The sequence below is a fragment of the Halichoerus grypus genome, chromosome 2 (assembly GCF_964656455.1).
Source record: "Halichoerus grypus chromosome 2, mHalGry1.hap1.1, whole genome shotgun sequence".
Classification (NCBI taxonomy): domain Eukaryota; kingdom Metazoa; phylum Chordata; class Mammalia; order Carnivora; family Phocidae; genus Halichoerus; species Halichoerus grypus.
In genome coordinates this window covers 79,372,126-79,395,903 of record NC_135713.1, presented here as the reverse complement: position 1 = coordinate 79,395,903, position 23,778 = coordinate 79,372,126, and the positions used below count along the sequence as shown (strand labels likewise).

The window sequence follows — 23,778 nt, the reverse complement described above, 5'->3', positions numbered from 1 at the left end:
ATAGGCAGATTCAAACTATGCAGCCTATAGATAGAAAATAAATATCCTTTTATTATCTCTGAAGAAGATATATAGCATTTTGATATGGAGGGTATTTTCCCTCCAGATGAATACAGTTGACCCTTGAACATTGCAGGGGGGGCGGTACCAACCCCACACACAGCTGAAAATCCACATATAACTTTAGACGCCCCAAAAACTTTACTAATAGTCTACTGTTGATTGGAAGCCTGACTGATTACATACACAGTTGATTAACACATATTTTGAATATTCTATATATTATATAATGTATTCTTAAGGTAAGCTAGAGAAAATGTTAAGAAAATCATAAGGAAGAGAATACAAATTTCCAGTACTATAATTTATTTATCAAAAATCTGCATATAAGTGGATCTGCACAGTTCAAACCCATGTTCAAGGGCCAACTGTAATTGGAAAGGTACTTGAAACAGGTCTTTATAAAAACATAAATGTATTATAAATATACCCATGTTATAAACGAGAGCATAAAGTCTAACCCTCCAAAGGGTACACTTTCTTGTTCATTAAAAAGTATCATAGTCATACTTCTACATCAAGATTCATTTTATTTTCTCTACCATATAAATACTTGAGAATGACATTTTAGTAGTTCCCCACCCCTTTTTTAAAGCAGAGCAGTCAATATATGAAAACTAGTTTCCTGGTTTTGTCAGATGAAATGTGATTAGATAATAACTCTCACGCTCCACTCAGTGATATTTATGTTCTGATTTGCTCATTCATTCATTTCAGCTGATTGGTCAAACACAGAATGTAAAACCTGGATCTTATTATTCAACTTATTAGCAGGAAGTTTGGGGTGATCTGAAATATTGTCTGGTTTCTCCGGTAATGACCTGTAAGGTTTTGCTTTGATTTCACCTTCAGGAAATGTAGGCTCAGAAAGCACAGGCTCAGAAAAGGCTTTTCTAAGATTTTCACTCTCTTCTCTGTTTTGCCTTATGGATTCTTCTTCTTGGAAAATTTTCTTTACCTTCTCCAGCACAGCATTAACACAGACTGTCTAATAAAAAAATTTTTTGAAAAGTAAAGTTTCTTTTTAAGCTACTGAACTTCTAGTAATAAGTCCAATAAAATGTGTAACATAAAGTCATCAGTCTACTTATTCTAATAAAGAAGCACTTCCTTTCCTGGCACATGATAAACATCAGGAGATTGATTCCTTGTTCTAAATATATTACACCATCATCTAGAAAGAAAATTAAAGCATAGTATGCTTCAATAAAGACATGCTTTACCTCTTTCCCCCCCCAATTCATTAAATGTTTTATATCTTTATGATTTAATTAAATGAGACTCCTTTCTTCTGAATTAAATGAAACATTTTCTGGGAGTTGGAATTTGTCCTCAAATGTGTTAATATCTCAAAGTAGGTTTCTTGTTTTTACTTTCTCCCACTACACTTTGCTTATACCTATGTGTACAATTGAAAGGGCATAAACACATTAGTTAGAATTTAGTAAGCTAGTTGATAAATGATTTCTAAGCAAACACATGGTCCATTTTCCCTCAAAAAATGCCATTCAGTACTTTGAGTGTCAAAACAAAACACACAGAGAAATATAACTGAAAATTGGGAATCAGTAAGAACTATAATGATGAAGATGATGATGTTGCTAAGTATTTAAGGCAAGCAACAAGAATAATAAAATCCATAAAATATGAGAAGACCTAAACTAGTTTATCTTACCAAAGCAATACCTAAAGCTCACATAATAGGCTATAAACTCTTAGAAGGTTTTCCTAAAGAGGGCAATAGAGAAAGGATTGAGGGCCTTGGCTGACCAACCTCAATTTCTTCCTGATCTCCTGCCTCCTCTTTTCTTGGCCTGCGCCCCACTATAGAATGAGGGAATACCAGATGCTTTCCTTCATCTCCCTGCAGTTAGTATGTGGTCATGTGACCCTGTTTTAGCCAACAAAATAAAATATATCTGCTGGAGAGGAGTTCAGGAGGGATTTTTGAAAGTTCTTCTCCTATATAAAAAGAAAGACTCTTTGTCTTTTGCTTCTAACTATCCCCTCCTCCCTGCTTTGGACACCGATATAGATAGGATGCCTGAGCATGAGGCAGCAAGGACCAAAAACAATAAACAAGATAGCACAGGAGAAAGATGGAAAGGCCCTGGGTTCAGATGACATTGTAGATCCACTGTACAAACTGGGAACCATCTAACTCTAGACTTCTGATTAACTGAGATATTTAAATATCTTCATCAATTAAGGCACTGCCAGGTATTTTTGGTTACTTGCATCCAAGTATATGCCAACCTAGAGCTATAAACCTTCAGGTCCATCACTTCCAGCTGCAAACAGCTTCATCCATTTATCCCCCAGTAGGATCATTTTCTATGTATGCCTTGTTGTGAAAAAAGATTGGGGGGGCGCCTGGGTGGCTCAGTCCATTAAGTATCCAACTCTTGATTTTGGCTTAGGTCATGATGTCAGGGTCGTGAGATCGAGCTCCCTGTGGCGGGATCCAGGCTGGGCATGGAGCCTGCTTAAGATTCTCTCTTTCCTCCCTCTGCCCCTCCCCCTGCTCGCCTTCTCACATACACACACTCTCTCTCTCTCCCTTCCCCTCCCCCCAAAACAGATCAGGAAGCCCTGTCCTATTTGATATATTTCTTCTTCCCTCACCTACAAAATTTTATCTGTGCCCATTCTAACCACTTCTACCCCAGTCACAGAAAATGAAGGGTCTTGATCGAGGTCAGTATCTCTGTGTTTATTTTTAATCCGTACCCTGCCTCTTCTCTACAATTATTCCGTGGCTTTTCAGCCTCTCCTTCTTGACTGCCTTTTGCCCTGAAACTTCTAATGTGCTCAAGTATCTTCCATCTTAAAATAAAAATCCCTGGCACCCTGTTTCTCTCTTGACTGCTATATATGCTTGCTTTTCTTGATCAAACCAGGGTCTATATTCATGGCTTTAATTTTTATCATCTCCTCTTCACTGAAACCTGCTTATTTCTGTCTTCGTTATTCTATCACACCACTGAAATAGTTACAAGATGGTTGACTCCAACATCTTTACTATTAGATCTTTATTTTACTTGACTTTTTCTGCTGGTAATTGACACTTAACTGCTCACAACTTCCTGAGTCTCTATTTCCTTAACACTTTCTCTCCTGATTCTCTTCCTACTTTTCTGATTATTGCTTCTTTGTCTCTTTCATGGATTTCTTGTTAGCTCACCTTAAATGTTGCTGTTTTTTACATTTCTGTTGATTTTCCACTCTTTTCACTTCCAGACTTTTCACTCTTTCCACAATGGTTCCACTCACAGGACATAAACTTCCAACATATAATTATTTGCTTTCAAAATCATAATTCCAGCCCTGACCTCTCCTAAACCTTGGGTGCATACATGACCAATTATCAGGTCACCAAAAAATTGTTTCTAATACCTACTTAGAAAGTTTATAGAATGACAAGTCATGTGGGATGATTTCAAAAGCCTTCAAGAAATTAGGGTTTAATTTAGTTTTAGTCTAATTTGTTTTATTTTCACCACAGCTATTTCATCTCACTTATTTTTTGCAGCATATTTGCATCCTAGTTCAGTTGGATGTCATTTTTGTATGAGATTCACATTTAAGACACTGAGCACTTCTCAAAAATTTTAAACACTTGCAAAATATAAGTTTGCAAAAAATATAAGTTCTTTTTAAAACTATGGATATGTTTATAAAAGTAAGTTCCTTTACTTTTTTTTCAAGGATGTCTTGGCTATTCTTGACCTTTTTCATTTCCCTGTAAATTTTAAAATAAACTAGTCAACTTACACGCCTGCTCATATTTTAATTGGGACTGCAATCAATCTATAGATAATGGGGAAAACTTAATCTTTATTATTGTGTATCTCAATATGATAAAAAATATTAACAAAAATGTGTAAGACCTCTAACAAAAAAGCCATAAGAATTCTTAAGAAAAATTAAAGAAGACCTAAATAAATAAAAGGATATACCATGCTCATGGATTGAAGGGAGGACTTATTCTACTAGTTATCAAGATTTATAAAGCTCTTGTAAATAATACAATGTTGAATCAGTGTAAAAATAGAGAAATAGATTAATTGAATAGAACAGAGAATCTATAAATAGACCTACATATATAAAGACACTTGATTTATGATAAAAGAAGTGTTCTGGGGCAATAGGAAAAGTTTTTTCTCCCCAGTAAATTGAGTTGGATCAATTGGATACCTGTAGAGAAAAAATTTGTCCCTTACCTCATACCAGTTCCGGATGGATTATAAATCTAAAAGTGAAAGGTAAAATAATAAACTTCCTAGACTATATCAGAGGGAACAGTTTCATGACGTTGGATATAGGTCAAGCTGCCCTAATTAAGACATAAAAAGCACTTAATATAAAGAAAAGATTAATACATTGGACCACATTAAAATTAAAAACTTCTGTTTTATAGACACTACTAAAAAGGTGAAAGGAAGTCACAGAATAAAAGAAATAACCAAAAGAAGGTTTATGCATAGAGTATATTTTAAAAGTACAAATCAATAATAAAAAAGATAGAATAGAAAAACAGAAGAGACTTTAACAGAAATTCACAAAAGAAGATCCCAATGTCCACTTGATGCATAAAAAGGAACTCAGTCTGATTAATAATCAAGGAAATGTAAATTAAAGCACAATGTGATAATACTACATACTCACAAGAATGGCTAAAATGGAAAAGACTGACAACAGCAACTGTTGGGCAGTATCTATTAGAGATGAACGTGTGCATATTCTGTGGTCCAGAAATTTTACTAAAACATATGTACAAGAATATTCATAGACACATATTCACAATTGCCAAAACTGTAAATAATATAAAATTTCAACCATAGTGTGGATAGTGACTTATATATATTGAATATATATGTATTCAATCAATGAAATACTATACAGCAGTGAAAACCAACAACTATTGCTATAGGCAGTGAATGAATTTCATAATGATAATTGAGCAAAAAAAGACCAATATAAAAGAATATATAATATATGATTTCATTTATATACAATTTATACTGTCTATGGTATTAGAAGTCAAAATAGTGGTTACCCTTTATAGAAGAGGTTCATGATTGTGAGGAAAGCAAGAAAGAGGTTTCTAGAATGATGGTTACATTTTGTTTCTTGATGTGTGTGGTAGATAAATAGATTTTGTGATAATTCTTCAAGCTGTGTACTTTCCTCTCTGTGTATTATACTTTTTTAAAAACAATTTAGAGGTAAGTATAAATGGCAATGGATTAAAAGAAAATAACCCCTTATAATTTATAAAATCCTTTATATTTTTGTCACACTTTGTTTTTATCTTATTTTATTTTATTTTAATTTTGAGAGAGAGAGAGCGCACACATATGAAAGGCAGGGGAGGGGCAGAGGAAGAGTGAAAGAGAGAATCCCAAGCAGGCTCCACGCTAAGCGCAGAGCCTGATGCGGGGCTCGATTTCACAACCTTGAGATCATGACCTGAGCTGAAATTAAGAGTTGGATGCTTAACCAACTGAGCAACCCAGGTGCTCCTTTTGTCACACTTTGTAATGAACACTTTTGAATTACAGCACTTGCAATTCAAAATACACTAATATTTGTGTTCCCCAATATCATAGACTTAAATGATGGAATACTGAACTTTAGCCAACCACAGCACAATGGCTGAAACAAAACAACCGTAGCTAAGTGAAAATAAAACCAAAATGTTTTGACCAAATAATAATAAACTTTATAAAAATCATTTTATTCAAGTAAATTTGTTTTTGGTGGATTGACTTGCCTCAGAAATGGGTTGACTTTACCTCAGAGAAGTAATTTTTTTTAGAAAAGTAAGTTTTTAATGTAAAATTATTTGTGTAACAAGAGAACAGTACCTTGGTTTATGAATTTATAATATATCTATATCTTTAACATTACATGAAATAAGTATATTTATATCTAGATTCTAATAATTTTCTTAACTTACCAAATAAATTAGTGCTGCATATGAAGCATACATTATGCTAGTTAAAGCAGTCTTCGCTGGAAAAGAAATCATTTCAAACAAAGAACCCCTTCTGACCTGCAAAAACAGAAAGAGTTTTCTTATTATAATAAAAGTTTTCAATGTTACAATGTTAAATTTTACAATGTTACTGTAAAATGAGAATTTAAATATTTCTTTCTAAAGAAAGTCATCTGCTGGGTCTATCTTTTTTCACATTCCGAAAATATATTGGCTTATTTACGTATTATTTTTTTTACAAAAAGGTACTTTCTTTTGCTATGACAGATCTATAAAAAACCTTGCATTTCCAAAATCTAAATTATTTTAACTTTTTTACATTTAACAAGTGTGCTCACTAGGGGGTGCCACTGTGCATGTTAGAAAAACAGCACTGGGTGTTAAACGCAAACAATGAATCATGGAACACTACATCAAAAACTAATGATGTAATGTATGGTGATTAACATAACATAATAAAATTAAAAAAATAAAATAAAAAGCACATATACAAACAAAAAAAAGAAAAACAGTCTTTTCTTTGTTCAAATTCCTGTAATCATCCTTTATTAATTATTCACCTCTTCATTAAGCAAACAGCAATCGAAATACTAAGCATTTCCTGCAGATTAATGACCTGATTGGAAATGTTAATCATGAGACTGCTGAAGGCCAGCATTCATCTTAGATGATCATTAAGCTTCAAGAAATGCTCTGTGCTCACATCCAGCAGGCTTTTTTGAAACCGAGAAGGTTTACACCAATAATGAATTTGTCTCTCAGAAGTTTCTAGTTTCTGGTAATAAGCATCTCTGCCTCAGACATAAGAGAATATATTTAGTTTAAGGGATTAGACTCTCTTCGAGGTCACCTCTGTTCCCTTGAGTAGGATATGAAAGGAGGGCCTTGGGAAAAACATTCCCTTCCCATTCAGCAGTGAAGTGGCAGTTAGCCATGCTCCTCTGAACTAAGTGCCAAGACACTCAATGGCTTCAATAACTCCCAAAGGGACAGGCTGCAGCTAATAAAATCATGTAAATGCACAGTAAAAAATGCATAAAAACTAGAAAGAACAGTATGTATGTGTACATTAAAGTTAGTTATGACATTGAAAAATTGAAACAATTGGTAGCAGAATGGTTAGGTGAATTAAGCTCTATCCACTCAATGGCATATTGCAGCCTTTTAAAAGGTGCTTCTGAAGAATGCGTAATGACGTTTTATTGAACAAACGTTTGTATGGCACTGTGTTGTAAGTGCCTGTTGCAGTATATTCAGTTTTCGCTCACTGCTGCCACTGCTGAAGGAAGAACAAAATTGCCCATCACGATTTACCTCCTTCTCTCTTAAGTGATTTATGTAATGCTGAAGCCAAGAATACCATCTAGCCTACCAGCTAAGAGAGGGAGGTGGGGGGTAGATCAGAGGAGGGAGGCATTCCTTCTTATTCCTTGTCTTCCAGGCCATACTGACTCCTAGATATGGGAATAGGTAGGGGCAGTTTTAGCCCACTCTCTCCATAAGTTGGTCTGGAAAACTTCCCAGAGTTCCTGGCCTCTGGAAAGAGTTTCCAGGAACTGAAGCAGCTGCTTGCTGCTCTTTCCGTCTTGCTAGAAGACTCAAATTGACAGCATGCTTTTGAATCCCACTGTTAGGCTACAGGGAGACAGACAAGTACAGAGCAGATGCTAGGAAAGAAAGCAGATATATTCCAACAAAATGCCTCCTAGGAGAGTAAAAGATTCATGAGTTTGTGAATATACGGAAGTGCAGTAGGAGGTCCATATTCAGTAACTGGTAGGCCATATACAATAAAAATAAAAGTGGTGTCTGCATGCATGAGAAATTACTCTGTTTCTGTTTCACCGCATCTTTTTTTTTTTTCACATTTTGTCCTTCACCTGAAGTAATTAAAACTGATTACTTTTTAAAGTTTCAAAATAAATTATATATCTGATACATGTTATGCTTCTGAATGATGAATCTGTATATTGCCTAAGGGTCACTTTTCCACCATTTTAATGCTTTTAATAAATACTTGCTATTCCTGTAACAAATCATTCCTGTAGAAAATACATTTCCTCCAAAATTTATGTGGCTACTGGCAAGTAGCCATTTTTCAATTTTATGAGCTACTTCCAATACATGTTTTTCATATTATAAACCACCCTGTCTCATTTTTGGCTTGCTATAAGCAGGAATAGTGTATGGTAAAACAGATAAATTGGAGAGAATTGTAAATCAAAGAATGTATTTAGTTCATCTCAACCAATTAAAAAAATTTATCTGAACTTATATTAATTTTATTTACATATTTAAGTTAAAAGAATGTTGATATCAATCTTATACCCATATATTCCTTTTTAAAATTTTTAATATTAATATATATGTATATATAAGATATGTGGATATGTTATATGGTCATACTAACATCCCAGATATATAGATATTTCAACAGTAAAAACATTTCAATCTTTAACAAAATTTCTTTCACATAATTTTGAGTTCCACCTCTGTCACATAACTTTGACGTCTCATCTCATAAAAGAAGTATCTGTGTTTATCTTATTTTCATTAAAATTGAGATAAATCACAAAAAAGCAAACCATAAGCAGTTTAGAAAATAATAAAGATCCACTTATAGATGACTCGAAGTTTAAAGAATCACCAGGCCCAACTTAGTTTATGTTGTTCCCAAAACCACCTTGACAAAGGATACTAGGGGAGTAATAGAGAAACTTTAACTCAGTGATTCACAAGTGTTGCAAGAAGCATTGACTGGTTAATAGGCCCAGAAAAAAAGTATTTCCTGTAGGTTTGGAAAAGTTACATGACCCTGTCTCTGCTTGAGCAACCCACAGTACTCATGAACCCAGGAAGGACTCCTAGCAGTCCAAAGTAAAGAAAGCTATTGGACTTCATTTATTCCAGTATTACTATCCTGTGGAACATTGTTCTTGAATAAGCTCTTACTCACATGGTCCTATAAAAGCTTAAATGTCCCAATCTCTTGGCCAACCTGGAGAAGTTATGTCTTCAAGATTCCAGGGATTCTACTTTCCAGGAATTGTCTTTTTTCCCCAGGTCTTAAATTATACCACCCAAGATAACCTCATGGCAGGCCCATCGAGAACCTATAGAAGTTCTTGATATTTTTGAGGTTTACATGTATATTTTTTACACAAAATATGTGAGGTTTGAGTTTAAACCCCAGTCTACGTTGAAGTGTTGGGGGTGAGGAAGAAACTATACTTAGAGAAGTGTCTGATCTTCATCCTGAAAAAAGGAGCACAAGTTCACTGGGATCCATGTAAATCACAGGCATTGTAGATGGTGAGGGTTTTCTTCACTTTTGCCTGTATCTGGCCTACACCACTCCACAGTGCCTGTACAAAGGAGAAACAGTCATCTCTAATGCCACTATAAGGAAGATTGTGACATATATAAGGAAGATTGTATCATAGCAAGAGCTCCTGTGGCCCTGCATTGCCCTGCCAAAGTCAACAACTACGTCTGGGAGCTGACGTGTCTTGGCTGAAGTCAGCATTCAAGCTGATTATCTAGGTCACTGCAGCCTAGAGCAGCTGCAAGCTTTACTCATCCAGACAGCTTCTAAGGCTAAGCAGATGCACCATTCTTTAAGTACTGATGCTGGGGATGTTGAAAACGACCAAGAAATGATCTAACCAGAGTTTTCCATTCCCGAGGCCCTTTTAGAACTAGCAGATGACTTGCTATAATCTCAGCCCTGCATAAACTGGAAGGGTTTGAGAAACAACCCGACTCAGCACCCATAAAGACAGGTGCAAAGGAAGTCTCTTTTAACAAGCTGGAGAGGATTGACTCCAACTATGTGCTCATGTTAAAACAAGCCTTTAGGATCTCTTCAGGTCACTTGTATCAGTTGGGTCTTTGGATAGTTCATATTGGGCTCAATATCTTTGAATATGCTAACATAAATAGGACTTGCTCTAGGGCTGAGCATATAATCAGAAAGCCTTGCGCATATTGTCAAGGAGCTCCTGTAACAACATTCATACTCTAATTATCTTGAGGAAGACTATTACTGTATGCTTCATCTCAGACGACATCAGGGGGCTGAACTACTATCCTAGTCATAGGTAGTGTCCTAATGAAAATGCTCCTCTATTACCTGTTCTTGAGGGAGTAATCTGCCTGACTGGCAACCTCAGCTACATAATATCCAACAGAGTTTTGGTAGAACCATTTAAGGTGCTCTAGGTACACAAGTATCTTTCTATCATTAATTATCCTCAGATCAGTGAGAAGTCAGACATATGAAGAGGATCTTTAACACCTCCAGATAGGTTAACTAGGCTGCTTACCTTCCTATATAAAGTGATGTCCTCCATGCATCTACAAAGCATATCCCCTTGCATTAGCAATTTCAGATTTCACTCCTTTTACTTCTGCACACCAGAAAGTTCCACTTTGACAGAGGCAGCCTGACAATCCTTGAAGGAATTCATGCTGGAAGCTACTCTGGGTAAGCTAAACTCTGTCACTATGGAAAGACAGCCAAGCAATGTATGTACCAGGGCTGGTGTAGCTCCCTCATGCTATGCCACTTATCTCCCTGGATAGTGGCACTGGTACCCTGGATAGGCTCCATTCACAGACCAATCCTTTGACCTCCACCACACCTCTTACATTACTCTGTTGTTCCTTTGACTCTCCAGGCCATTATCTTCACTATTTGTACTTCTATTCCTTCTTCACTGGGAATTTTATATCTGAGATATGTTGTTTTCTTGCTTGCTACAACATAATTCCTCTCAGTAGGAATTCTGATTCTCCACCCTAGCTAATACATATTATCCAAGTAAAGCTTATTCCTCATTCCTAACCCCCAAGGACCCTGGAACCTCTGACCTGAGACTGTTCCCACTTGTCTCACTCTAGCCATATGGAACTGCTTACATTTCCTAAATAAGTTATGCTCTCTCTGACCTCAACATCTTAATATACAATGTTCACTTCTGGGAATAATTCTCCTACTTCTTCATTTGGCTAATATCTCCTCTCTCAAGATCCAGTATTATCTTCTAGGAAGCCAACACTGACTATTCTGTGGAATTATATGCCCCTTGTTGATGCTTCCATAGTACACTTTGCACACTCTGATCATGCACTTGCTGCACTCCACTGACACTGCTTACTTGCCTATCATCCACACAGTCCATATAGGGCAAGAGCAAGACATCCATGAATCCTAGTATCTAACCTAGTGATTTTACAAGCAATGTTCAATAAATATATGTTGAATAAATGAAAAAGTAGAATAATACATCACTTCCAGAAAGAAATGTAACGATCTTAAATTAAAATTCATAAAAGATACTAGATGAAGGACATCTGGTTCCAGTAGTAGGGCAGACTGAGCTAATGTGGAACCCTCTGGAAATTCTACATAAATACCCCTAGAAGTGCCCCTAGAAATTCTATATAAAATCAAACTCCAAAATGTAATACAAGACTGAGTTTACAAAAAAGAAGAGAAGGAAAAAAGAGGGAGGGAGGGAGGGGTGGGAGAGGAAGGAAGGAAGGAAGGAAGAAAATTTCCCTGTGCCAGGAACTAAAAGGCGGAGCAATAAGTGTGTGAGTATATGTCCCAGGAAGTATCAAAAAGAGATAAGTAAAAGGAAAATATGAGTAAAGTAAATAGACATAAAGAATATGTTTAATAGATATGTTTAATAGATACTCCAGAAGTATGTTTAATAGGTACTCCAGAAGAGATTAGAGAAAATGAGAAAGAGGTAATATTTGAACAAACAATGGCTAAGAATTTCCCAAAACTGAAGAAATTATCCTTAGATTCAAGAATCACTATGATTCACAAAAAGCATTTTGACAACAGCTAATAAAATTGAAGATATGCATCCCTCGTGACCCAGTAATCCCTCTTCTAGATGTATACCTGGAGAATGTCTCTCACACACAGATAAGGAGTCATTTACAAGAGTGTTCAATGAAATACTGTTTGCAAAACAAACAAAAAAATTGGAAACTAAGTTGCCCATCTGTCCAATAATAAACTGTGGATTATTTTTTCTTACAATGGGATATGACAAAGAAGATTAAAATAATAAACCATAGCTACACATTCAAAAATGTTGAGTGAAAAAAAGAAAGTTTCAGAAGGATGAGTACAGTATAATATAATTTATATAAATTTTAAATATATGGAGAATAATAGATGTATACAAATGTAGTGAAACTATAAAAGTATGTACACAAATGCTCACATCAACCTCAGGAAAATGATTACCTTTGGTAGAGAAAAAACTGGGGGATCCAAAGCTGGATCAGGACATGGTTAATTATATTTCTTTTTATAAAGGAGATATCAAAATCTATATTGCAAAGTATTACTACCAATTTACATTTGGATGAAACTTCTGATACACTGCCTTTAAAATGTTTTGAAATATTTTATTGATAAGAATTTTAAAAATTAAAGCTAGATTCTAAGACAATTAGAGTAAGAGCAAAGGAGAAGAAATTTCATGGGTGTTGATTTTGAACTGATGTCACAGAGACAGTCACAGTCAGCATATGGACCTTAGACAGGTCATTTATTCCCACCCCCTGCTTCTTTCACCTCGGGTTCCTGGAATATGTTATCACAATTAAGCTCTCAATTTACCTGTGAAACCCACTGTCAGTCAGGGCAAAAAGGCAAATGCGTTGTGTTTTTCAGTTCTCATGACTGGATAAAAGGAAACATAAATTCATCTGGAAAGATGATTATTTTCCTGCCACTGAATTTTCATGAGTACTGGGAGGCAATTCTCTGTGGATGTCTCTGTTTCCTGTACAGATTGGGCTTTCTGAGCAAAGGACATGGTTGAATAACAAACAGCTTTAGAAGCTAGAGAAAGTATATTCCTCTGGAGAGATCTAGAGACGTACTTCCCAAGACACGTCACAGGGCACTAAAGAGAAAGCCTTCTCCTTAAACCCTCTGGAAACATTTACTTCTCTCCCCCAACCCCTCTTACTTTTTCTCCCTTTGTCCCTCTGTCTCTGTCTCTCTCTCTCAGGCTGGGCCAATGGGCCAGCACTCCTATAAAAGCTGAGTCGCCGAATTTCCGGCTCCTGTGCTGTGCTGTGATGCAACTCGGCTCTTGTCACATTGCCCTGTGGGACCTGAGGGCTTCGCTATTGCTCTGACTGCTGCTTTGCAGTTAATAATAAACACTCTCTGTCTCTGATTCAAGGGAGTCGTGGGTCTTCTATCGGTGTGCGTGTTTGTACAGCTGTGGCAGGCGAACTTGTTAGCTCGTAAATCGTGTAAAATCTGATTCTTCAGTGCTGACTTAGGAAAGAGAAGCAAAAGGAAAGACTGAATGACATAATGGACACTGTCTTTAAATGTGATTCTATAATACATACAGAAATATTCTTCAAAGGACATTTCTTATATCAACCCTCTATAAAAACTGTGGGTTAATAATGCATGGAAAGAGGGGCGCCTGGGTGGCTCAGTCGTTAAGCACTGCCTTCGGCTCAGGTCATGATCCCAGGGTCCTGGGATCGAGCCCCACATCGGGCTCCCTGCTCCCCGCGGAGCCTGCTTCTCCTGCTCCTTCCCGCTTGTGCTCTCTCTCGCTCTCTCTCTCTCAAATAAATAAATAAAATATAAAAAAAAAATAATAATGCATGGAAAGAAACATCAAGGCAAAACGTTTGTTTTAGCAATGTATTTCAGTGGATATTATACAGCTCAGCTGTATTTCTTTTTGACAACCTAAAGATACAGGAATAAGGTTTATACTGCTTAGAGAATGAAATAAGTAACAAACACAAAGCGTTTTTTACTCTTTCAAACATCAGGTATTATAAGGGAGCCTTTTATAATTGCTATCTCAGGCAATTCATAGTTGAACCCATCCCATGATTTCTGGAAATGTTAAAAATCTTTGATTAAAGAGAGATTCCTATGTAAAGGATAGTTTGTTGATTTTAGCCACCCGTCATCCATTTTCTCATCTTTTCAAAATAACCCAAATTTTGTTTGAGGATTCATCCTTTCCCCATTCTCTGGCCATGTGGTCTGGATGGAGCTCCAACCTCCACTGTAGGGAGAAAGCAGGTAATCAGGTCCTGGGCCAATCAGTGCACCCTATTCCCCTGGTTTAGAGGTAAGCCTTTCTCAGAGAGTGAACCTCAGGACTTGGCGGGGAATACTGGCTCCAGGACTGTCATTCTTTAGGGCTGTAATTGAACCTGGAAGGATGGAGTCCTGGGAACAGCGGCAAATCATCTTGTAAGCACGAAGGGAAAGTCAGTGTGTGAATGGAGGCAACACAGAGGAAGCAGAGCCAGGAGATGGGTAGAAGAGAAAAATGGGACCCTGAAGGCATCATTTGAGTACCTCCATCCTGAAGCCTTATCAACTCTGGATTGTTCAACTGCAGGAACTAATACATACTTTTGGCTTCACTCCTTTTGAGCCACGGTTCTTCTCCCTTCAACAAAGGGTCAAAATGATTCACCCTGGGGTTCAGGTGCCAGGCTTGCAGGAGTCCCAATCGTTTGTAACGAACATTTAGAATGCCTGGAATAATGCTCAAATGGAAACTCCCAGAGTTCTAAGTCACAAAGTTTAGAAAAAAAGAAACTGGTCCTGAAAAAGGTTTTAAGAGCCGTTGTCCTTAACAATATATAATAGAGCCTCAATATAACAATGTAGAAGCTGTACTTTGAAATACACTGGATGTTGGTGGGTCTATCACAATGAGTTTATAGTTGAATATATTCAAATATGTTAAGTCAAACAAAGATTATCTTGGAAACATAGCAAGGTTATGGGGGAAAAGGAAAAGGAACAAACCATCATTTTTAAGGCTTATAGGATTCCTTTTAGGTTTCATATAAGTGATAATCTGTATGCTGATATTTAGGTTGAACCATTTGAAATTCAGTTTCATAGAGCTCAATCAAATAACAAAGCAGGAAAAAAGTCCACATTACTTCCTCTTTCAGATTTATTTAAACCGGAATATATATAGTATATTGAAAAAAGACCAAACCATTCATTTCTTATCCAACTATTCTTGTTTTATATGTAGGACAACCAAATGCGCTACATTTTCAAATCTTGCAATTTCAAAACAGTTTCTAAAAACAAGAGTTCATATCTTGTGCAAATGTTAACATTCACTCACCTGCACGTTATAGAGGGGTTGCTTCGGTGCATTAACTTCCCTCAGCAAACGATGTGATATGTCCCTTAACTCTAGAAGTCTACAAGTAAGCTGAGGCTGCAAAAGTTTGGCCACTGATTTGGAAGATCTGGATATGCTGTTTAATCCTTGAATTAATGTTCCTCGGTTGATCCTCGCTAAGGCGACAGCCATTCTGATTTTGGACGGTTTCTGCATGGGTTCTCTTTTCTGGAAAATAAGCCTCTAAAAAATGAGTGATGTGTGAGTCTCCCATGAATTATTACAATTTCCTTCAGACCGAGACCAAGTACCACATAACAGCACATTATGCATGGTCCTACGCATATACTCAGTGTCCAATAATTATATCCCACCCCCACGTACCAAACCTTTGAATAAATGTATGATTTTTGCCTTAGCATAAATATCCAGAATTTAAGTTACTAGCCAGAAGATCTAAATTAAATTTTTCATTTTTCTCTCTGGGTTTCTTTATTTTTGCATTGATTTTTTAAAGAGCACTTTCAAAAGTAAGCAGTTCTAGGGGCGCCTGGGTGGCTCAGTTGGTTAAGCGACTGCCTTCGGCTCAGGTCATGATCCTGGAGTCCCTGGATCGAGTCCCACATCGGGCTCCCTGCTCGGCAGGGAGTCTGCTTCTCCCTCTGACCCTCCTCCCTCTCATGCTCTCTCTCTATCATTCTCTCTCTCTCTCAATAAATAAATAAAAATCTTTAAAAAAAAAAAGTAAGCAGTTCTTATTCAAATATTACTCAATGTTTGAATTATTTGAACAATAATTCTTATTCGAAACTGTTACAAATATTTTCCCAGTTTATTTAAAAAATTTAAATGATAAAGCATTCATATATAATGCATGGTACAATTTAAAAAAAATAAAACAAATTCCCTACATACTAATTAACAAACTTAAGAAACTTTTACTTCTAAAAACTTCAAAACTTGTGAGCATTCTGACAGAAAAAATTTGTGGCATTAGCAAAACATATGACATGTAGATCTTTCCCTGCTGTACCAGAAAGTGAACCACAGAGAGATTATTTACAATGTGGTTAGACTGCATTCCAGGCAACAACAAGTATAGTTGCCATTATTCATTTAAGCAATTTTATGGCCTATTCTGGCTTTTTCATATATGACTTGGGGGAAACTAATGGTTTATAACACAAGAAGCAACTTTGAGTCTCTATTTATTGAATCCAAATATATAAGTACAAAACATCTTTTAGATGGATTGTTTTGGTCTACAATTAGCAGCATATATTTGCTTAAGAGCTAATGTACTGTATATTTGCTTTAAATGCCTCAACTGTTATCCTGAAGAAATAAATTTATTATTGCTGTTTTTGTCATTAAAGTTCAATGCTTCTCTTACTGTTTTAATATTGGTGACTGGAGATAACCAAAAAGTGTACTAGCCTTTCAACGAGGATGTACATCTGCAGCATCAGTCAATTAAGCGTCTGCCTTTGGCTCAGGTCATGATCTCAGAGTCGTGGATCGAGCCCCTAGTTGGGCTCCCTGCTCAACGGGGAACCTGCTTCTCCCCCTCCCCTGCCGCTGCTCATGCTCTCTCTGGCTATCTCTCTCTCTCTTTCTCCCTCTCTCAAATAAATAAATAAAATCTTTTAAAAAAATAAATATTTGCCTCTGTAGAGAATAAGACTATCTGTAATTGATAATCCATGAATCAAAACTCTCCTGTAGGATCATATAATTTGTGTTGACCAAAATATAGCATTTATGATAAACAATATTTTTAAAAATTCAGGTGTGCATTAAAATAATGCTTCAGTGCACTTTGTATTATATTTCTCATTTTAATATTGTCATAAATTCATAGCTTTTTCCAACAGACTCAACTTGTTCCTAGTTAATATCATCTTTGTTTCCTTTTAATGCTGAAATCATTACAATTTGATGACTGTGCTTCCCTTCATGGTTTTTTTTTTTAAGATTTCATTTATTTATTTGAGAGAGAGAGAGAGAGCACAAGCAGGGGGAGCGGCAGGCAGAGGGAGAAGCAGGGAGCCCACTGTGGGACTCGACCCCAGGACTCTGGGATCATGATTTGAGCCAAAGGCAGACCCTTAACCGACTGAGCCATCCAGGCACCTCTCCCTTCATGGTTTTTAAAATGCTTTCCTTTTTCAATACTTTCACAGATATCTCTGAATCCCTGAAAGAAACATTACCTCTAGCAACAAAATATCTGACTTTTATTCTCTCTGACACAAAACATACAGTCAGCTTGTTCCCAAGAAGACCATTACTGCTTTTCAGAATAGTATTAGAAACCCAATCTAGACATTGAGGTGCATGTAAAGTGGGTTTTTTTTGAGGCTCTGAGAATAGAAAGGAAACAACAGAGGAGAGACTACTTACAGTCCTGGAGATACAGAATGAGATTTTCCTCTTTTAAAAAAAAAAAATAGTCACCAGTTTATAGTGATGATTCCAATTCACTCTTACCTTCAGTGAATTTTTAAAATAGGCTCTGGTAAAAAATTTGTTAAATAAAAGGTTTTTTTTTTCCTGTTTTTGAGCTACCAGCTTTTCCCTTTGTCTACTATATATGCTATATATTTTCCTAACAAGCCACGTGTGTAAATTTAAACGCTGACCCCAAATGAAGAAGTGCTCATTTCTTTCCCCTGGTTTTGTTTGACTCTTGTCCTAAGCATCCTGGAATTGGCTGCAAAATGTGCAAGTTTACATGATTCTTTTTGTCATCATTATCATCTGAGTACGTTACCAGATGTGAGAAAAGAAATTCCAACTCCCTTCCCCCCCCACCTCAGAGACACACAACGGTAATAATCATTTACCACAAGAAACCTAGTATCAATTAATCAGATTGTTTTGAGAATCCTGCTCCAAATTTCGCTATTTGGATATATCCTGCTTTCCTGTTTTTTTTGTTTTTGTTTTTTTCCTAGAGCCATACTCATCTCTCTATCATCAACTGTTTTAATGCTGAACTCCAATTTCTATTACGTTAGCTTTTTACTACTCTACATCCAAAAAAACCAACCCGTCAGCAAGTCTTATTCAATTCTTTCTCTCAATAGTCCTAGAATTTGACCACTTCTCACTACCCCCCCTGTGCCAAAACTCAGTCCATTGCATTTATCCACCATCTCTTCTCCAGACTAGTAAATTAGCCTCCTCAATGGTCTCTCTGCTTCCATCCTTGTCTATGTTCATTCTATTCCTCAACACCTCAGCCAGAGAGATACCATTAAAACTTAGATCCTATCTTGCTTTTCTGCTCTGCTGCTTCAGTGGCTTCCTAGTGCACTCAGTATAAAAGCCAAATTACAAACAGTGGTCTACAAAGCCCGACAAAGGTTGTCTTTTCTTTACCTCCCTAACCTCACTGTCTTTTTTTCTCTCCCTTTCTTCCTCGGTACTTGTTGAGTTTGTTAAGTATACTCCCACCTCAGGGACTTAGCACTAGCTATGCCATTTGATTCTTCAAAGGTACCAAGGTTTCCTCACTTGCTTCCCTCAAGTCTTAGTTCAAGAATTACTTTCTCACTAAGACCCTCTTAGTCACCCTACCTCAATGGTCAATTGTTCTCCTTGTTCCCACCCATATTTCATATCTCTGCCATATTTCTTCTTCTTCTTAAGACCTATCATTAACATAATATATAGTTTATTTTCCTTGTTTCTTGTTTTCCTACTTGACTAGGATGTAAGTTCTATGACAGCAGTGTTTTATATCTATTTGGATCACTGATCTTTCCCCAGTACCTAGAATAGTGTCTGGTGCATAGTAGGGTACTCTATAAATATTTGTTGAAATGAATAAATGAGGAGTATCAGAAAATATAACAAATTAACATAGAGAAATAGAGAAATATACCAAATATTAAATTAGAAACCACCCTGAAAGTTTTCAATGTACAATGTGCTCTGTAACTTTGACAATTATGACAGTGTCCCACTAGAAACAACACGCCAAAGACAAAAATATAACTGAATTATAGAACATAATCCTACTCTCATCATATTTAGAAATTCTATACTAATAAAAGTAATTTCCAGATGTCACTGGTGCAGCCCCAAGAGTTTTGTCCTACATGTTATAAAAAAAAAAAGAAGCCAAGAGAATTCAGAAAAGTACATCTACAGTTATAAAAATCCAAAGTTTTATATGGATTCTAATATGTTCTGCTTACAACTCCCAATTTTATAGTATAAGGTTAAGTGCAAGATAATTACAGAATAAAACACATAATTGTCTTTCATAATTAAAACCACAAAAATTGACCCTATTTTACCACAATGGATTTCTCTCATTCAAGTAAAGATCATCTAAATTAAAACTTTTTAGTTTCCTAATTGTAAAATACATTTTTCATTTGTTCAAATGTAAAAGTTTAGTATTTTTAAACTCTCATATGGAAATCATTTGCAATTTGCAAATGAAAACCTTTAAAAATCATTGTTTTTGCTAAAGGAAGTGGATACTGAAGGTACTGGGGCCTGCGTTGGACTGGAGCGTACATGACATCAGAAGCCATGACCTCACGCTAAGATTCGAAAATTAACTTCCCTCAGCCCCAGGAAGAAAATTTCCTTCAAAATCATTGGTCATAAAGAACTATTTAATAACCACTATTCTTGGATATATCCCTCTATAAAAATCCCACCATCACTCCCACCAAAACTTTTATTTGTTTCAGGCCAACAAGATGGCCTTTTCCTAAATAAATAAATGCCTAAAACCTTTTTAAAAAGTTTTAAATATTAATCATGAAATTTAGAGATTTAAAATCCAACCCAATTAATTAAAACCCTCTAAGTATTCTTTTTTTTTTTTTAAAGATTTTATTTATTTATTTGAGAGAGAGAGAATGAGAGAGAGCACATGAGAGGGGGGAGGGGCAGAGGGAGAAGCAGACTCCCCGCCGAGCAGGGAGCCCGATGCGGGACTCGATCCTGGGACTCCAGGATCATGACCTGAGCCGAAGGCAGTCGCTTAACCAACTGAGCCACCCAGGCGCCCACCCTCTAAGTATTCTTAAAACCACTCCTTTCAGTATGCTTGGGAATTGTGGATCATCCCCAAAATAATAAAATTTGTAGTATTTACAATCTGACCTTTCAAGTATAATTTAGTTACCCAAGTATTAGCATTGTTTTCTGAATAATTTATTTTTGAAGTACAAGTAACTTCAATATGTTACAATATCCCCTAAGAACTTGGATTTCTTGCCAATCTCAGCAAATTAAATGGTGGAAAAAGAACAATGTGTGTTAAAAATGAGACATAAAGTAACTGTTTATATTCTTCTCTGAATGAGGTAAAGTTCTTATAAGTAAATAACTTCGGTGTGTTGGAAATAGGAACTCAGAGTTCTTTCTTTGGGATCAGAATATCAAGCTATTTCACTATTAAACCAAATTTATGGCTCTAGTGATAATGAGGCTATTCAGGGGGTAGGAAGAGAGGAAGGGAGTTGTAAAGAAAGTTGCAACTTCTTAGATTATTAAACCCAGTTTCTTTAATGTTGTCAATGGTGAGAGAATGACAACTTGGAAGGGGAAACAGGGCTTCCCAGACTGTGCCAGTCTCAGCCATTTCACATCCTAGACCTAGCATGGTCACCTGCCCATTCCTTCTCTAGTACTCCAGAGCATACTCAAGAAAAATCTCCAACATTGAAAAAGACTTTATACTAAAACTAGGGGAATTCCAAAGGGGGAAGCAACTAGACAATGAGTCTAAGATACAGATTTATAAAATCTGGTTTGTAGTCTGGAGCTTTTAAGCCTCATCCTATCCTACTTAGTGGACCACCATTGGGATGCCATCTTACCACTAGGTATCCAGATATATACACTTCAGTATCAGCCCTCCCCAAAGTCTAGACCCAAGACTAATGCCATTGGTTCATATGTACTTGATATTCTGGGAACATGCTACACGGTTTCACACTTTTTGTCCTAACGGACACTGCTTCCTCTGCTCCTATCCACTTACCCTATCCCTTTTTTCACTTTGAAAATTCATATTCATCCTCTGAAACCCAATTTAAGCATCCTTCCTCCATAAAGCCTTCTCTGACCATCTTAGGTAGAGCCATTCATTCCTCCAAGTTGGATTTACCTCTTACCATATTCCAAAACAATTACTTGTTTACAATTCTGTCTCCATTAGATTAAGCTAATTGACTGAAAGCATCCTGTCTTATCTCTATTCCCTCTCCCCAGTCGCAGCCAATAGGAAAGTATTTAGTAAATGTCTGATGCCTGGTTGTATGGATGAATGTTTAAAAGTGGCTCTAATATCTCTCCTTTGGTATGAAATATATAGACTTTGTGATTACTATGTTACTCAGAGAGCTTTTTTGTTTACTTCCAGGTTTTGGCTATGTTCTTCATGTTTGATATGGCCAAAACTCTGATATCTGGATGAGGAAATTATTACTGTACCATGTAACTTTACAACATATTCTATTTCAACTGTGGTCTAGATGACTAAATATACTTTTCCATTAAGAGCTGTGTACTTTTAAGTAAACTAGGTTACAAAATATTACTTTTTCCTGATCAGATGTCTTTTCAGAATTCTCTACCTATTCCCTCTTCCACTCCCCATATTTTATCTGTCTCAAATCCTTTTGGGAACAGAGGTTATACAAAACATATGCACATATGCTTTGTTTAAACTGATATCACTATTTTCTTTCCACATTAAAACATACACCCATACCTTATTTATCTTTCCATTATTATAATTTATGTTGGGTTTTTTTTCACTAATTTAATTTCCATAGATTTTAGTTAAAATATATCTAGGTATTTTCCTGATTTTTATATTAAGCAAATCTTAAGTAAATGTAGCAAACTACATACATTGCAACTGTGGCTATGAGAGAGCTCCACAGTTCCAATCTAACAACACGGTGATTTTCTTTAAAATTATCTATCTCATTTCTTTGTCCACCATCTTTCTGCTTTCCATAGACCCACCCACTGAGTAAGATTTGAAATTTGTTCTTCTGAGGCAAAATTACCTTCTTCCTAAGCTTCAGGCACTGATCTCAAAGTCAAGCATTAAATAATGGATATGATATTAAAAATACAATATACTTTTTGTAATCCTTTTCAAAGTCATGAAATCACATTACCTGATTAGACTGTGATAATCTTAGGATGGTAGGGAATTCATCTTTAAACTCATCTATAAGGTCCATGATGACTTTCTGGATCCCCTCGACTGAGACAAAAAGAAGTTGGGGGGAAAAAACTTAATGAAAAACATCACCTAACCACAATTCAAAAGAACATGGGACACTGGGTCCACTTTGTAAGTCCCTGGGAAAGCAAGTGAACCCTAGGGGACTTTATTCCCCATTGTTTCCCACACCCATATCCCCTTTACAACGAGATTGCATATACTTCTTCCAGAAAAGTTCTTCAACACCTGCCCACATATCCACCCAACAGGTTTGATTGGCATGACAAATTCTTGCTTGGGTTCCTAGTGCTTGACAAGTTTGCAGGCCAGGGCAACACTTGTCCTACTCTGCCATTAGTGAGGGATGAGGGCACCCTTCCACTCAGGAAAGCAGGCAAGGACAGAACCTACAGCTCATTGCCAGAATTCTTTGTTACTGCACAATGGGCCTCTGAGAGCTTGTTACAGAATCTTCTGAAACCACTCTGGCAGTGAGAAGGGGAAGAATGTGTTTGAAGGCATAAGGGGAGGAGAAAGGAGAATGAAAAATAAACCATACTAAGGAGTTCTGCATTATTTGGAATTTTGACCCAACTTCTACAGTGATACCTCAATTAATGGATCATCTGAGAACAAAGCTCCCTTTGAAGAGAGTTGGCATATGCTTTAAAAGAAATGCTTCACACATGTTGCCAAGAGGAAAAGAAACACCAGAAGTTAGTTCAGAAAGACTTCTGAACAGATTGTTTTTCCTTCACTCAAATAAAGATCACTAGGTCAAAAACAAGCAAAATTATAAAATCTATGGTTTCTCTTCTTTAAAATTCCTCTTCCTCCTCCTCCTTATTCTTCTTCTACTTCTTCCTCATCTTTTTCCCTCCTAGTACTCTCCACTCCATTATTTTCCATTTATCAAATCTAGAAAGAATTTCATATCATGTGGATTTGATTGAATACCTAGTTAATATTTTAGTGTGGATGAATTTGGAGTTGATTTTAATTTGAAGGCTTTACAATGAATTGTAGCTAGACCATTGTCTTTGTCAAGCATAAGCTGTGGGTGCTAGAGGTTTGTTCATTGGAGCTGTCTAGGAAAGAGAAAAATGTGAAGCCTGCCAGATCCCTGCCTTCAATTTGTCTTTAGTCCTAATCTGTCTGAGAACACTCTTCACCACACCACAAATACTTCTCTTAACCTTAGAATAACATGCTTCCCTCCATCATGACCCTAATGCTTAAGATAATTACGCCCTTAATATGTGGAAATTGCAATCCTTTGCCAGAAAGAAAATCTTATTAGACAATGATGAACACACAAACTGGAAGTCTGT

At 36.4% G+C, this 23,778-nt stretch overlaps 1 protein-coding gene across 1 annotated transcript; it reads right to left on the bottom strand.

Moving 5' to 3' along the window:
- Nucleotides 1–760: 760 nt before the first annotated feature.
- SPATA9 (spermatogenesis associated 9) lies at nucleotides 761–22,729 on the bottom strand. Its single transcript, XM_036084464.2, has 5 exons — nucleotides 22,669–22,729; nucleotides 22,398–22,486; nucleotides 15,235–15,462; nucleotides 6,023–6,118; nucleotides 761–1,048 (listed from the first exon to the last, which is right to left on the bottom strand). Exons 1-5 carry the CDS (start codon nucleotides 22,727–22,729, stop codon nucleotides 761–763), a joined length of 762 nt encoding a protein of 253 aa, XP_035940357.2.
- Between the last annotated feature and the right edge of the window lie 1,049 nt (nucleotides 22,730–23,778).

Excerpts from the sequence above, each read along its gene's own strand:
- SPATA9 (XM_036084464.2), bottom strand. The coding sequence starts at position 22,729 with ATGCCAATCAAACCTGTTGGGTGGATATGTGGGCAGGTGTTGAAGAAC. Across the intron at positions 22,487-22,668 it reads GAAGAACTTTTCTGGAAGAA|TCGAGGGGATCCAGAAAGTC; the intron begins GTATATGCAATC and ends TTTTTGTCTCAG. Across the intron at positions 1,049-6,022 it reads ATGCAGCACTAATTTATTTG|ACAGTCTGTGTTAATGCTGT; the intron begins GTAAGTTAAGAA and ends TTTTTTTATTAG.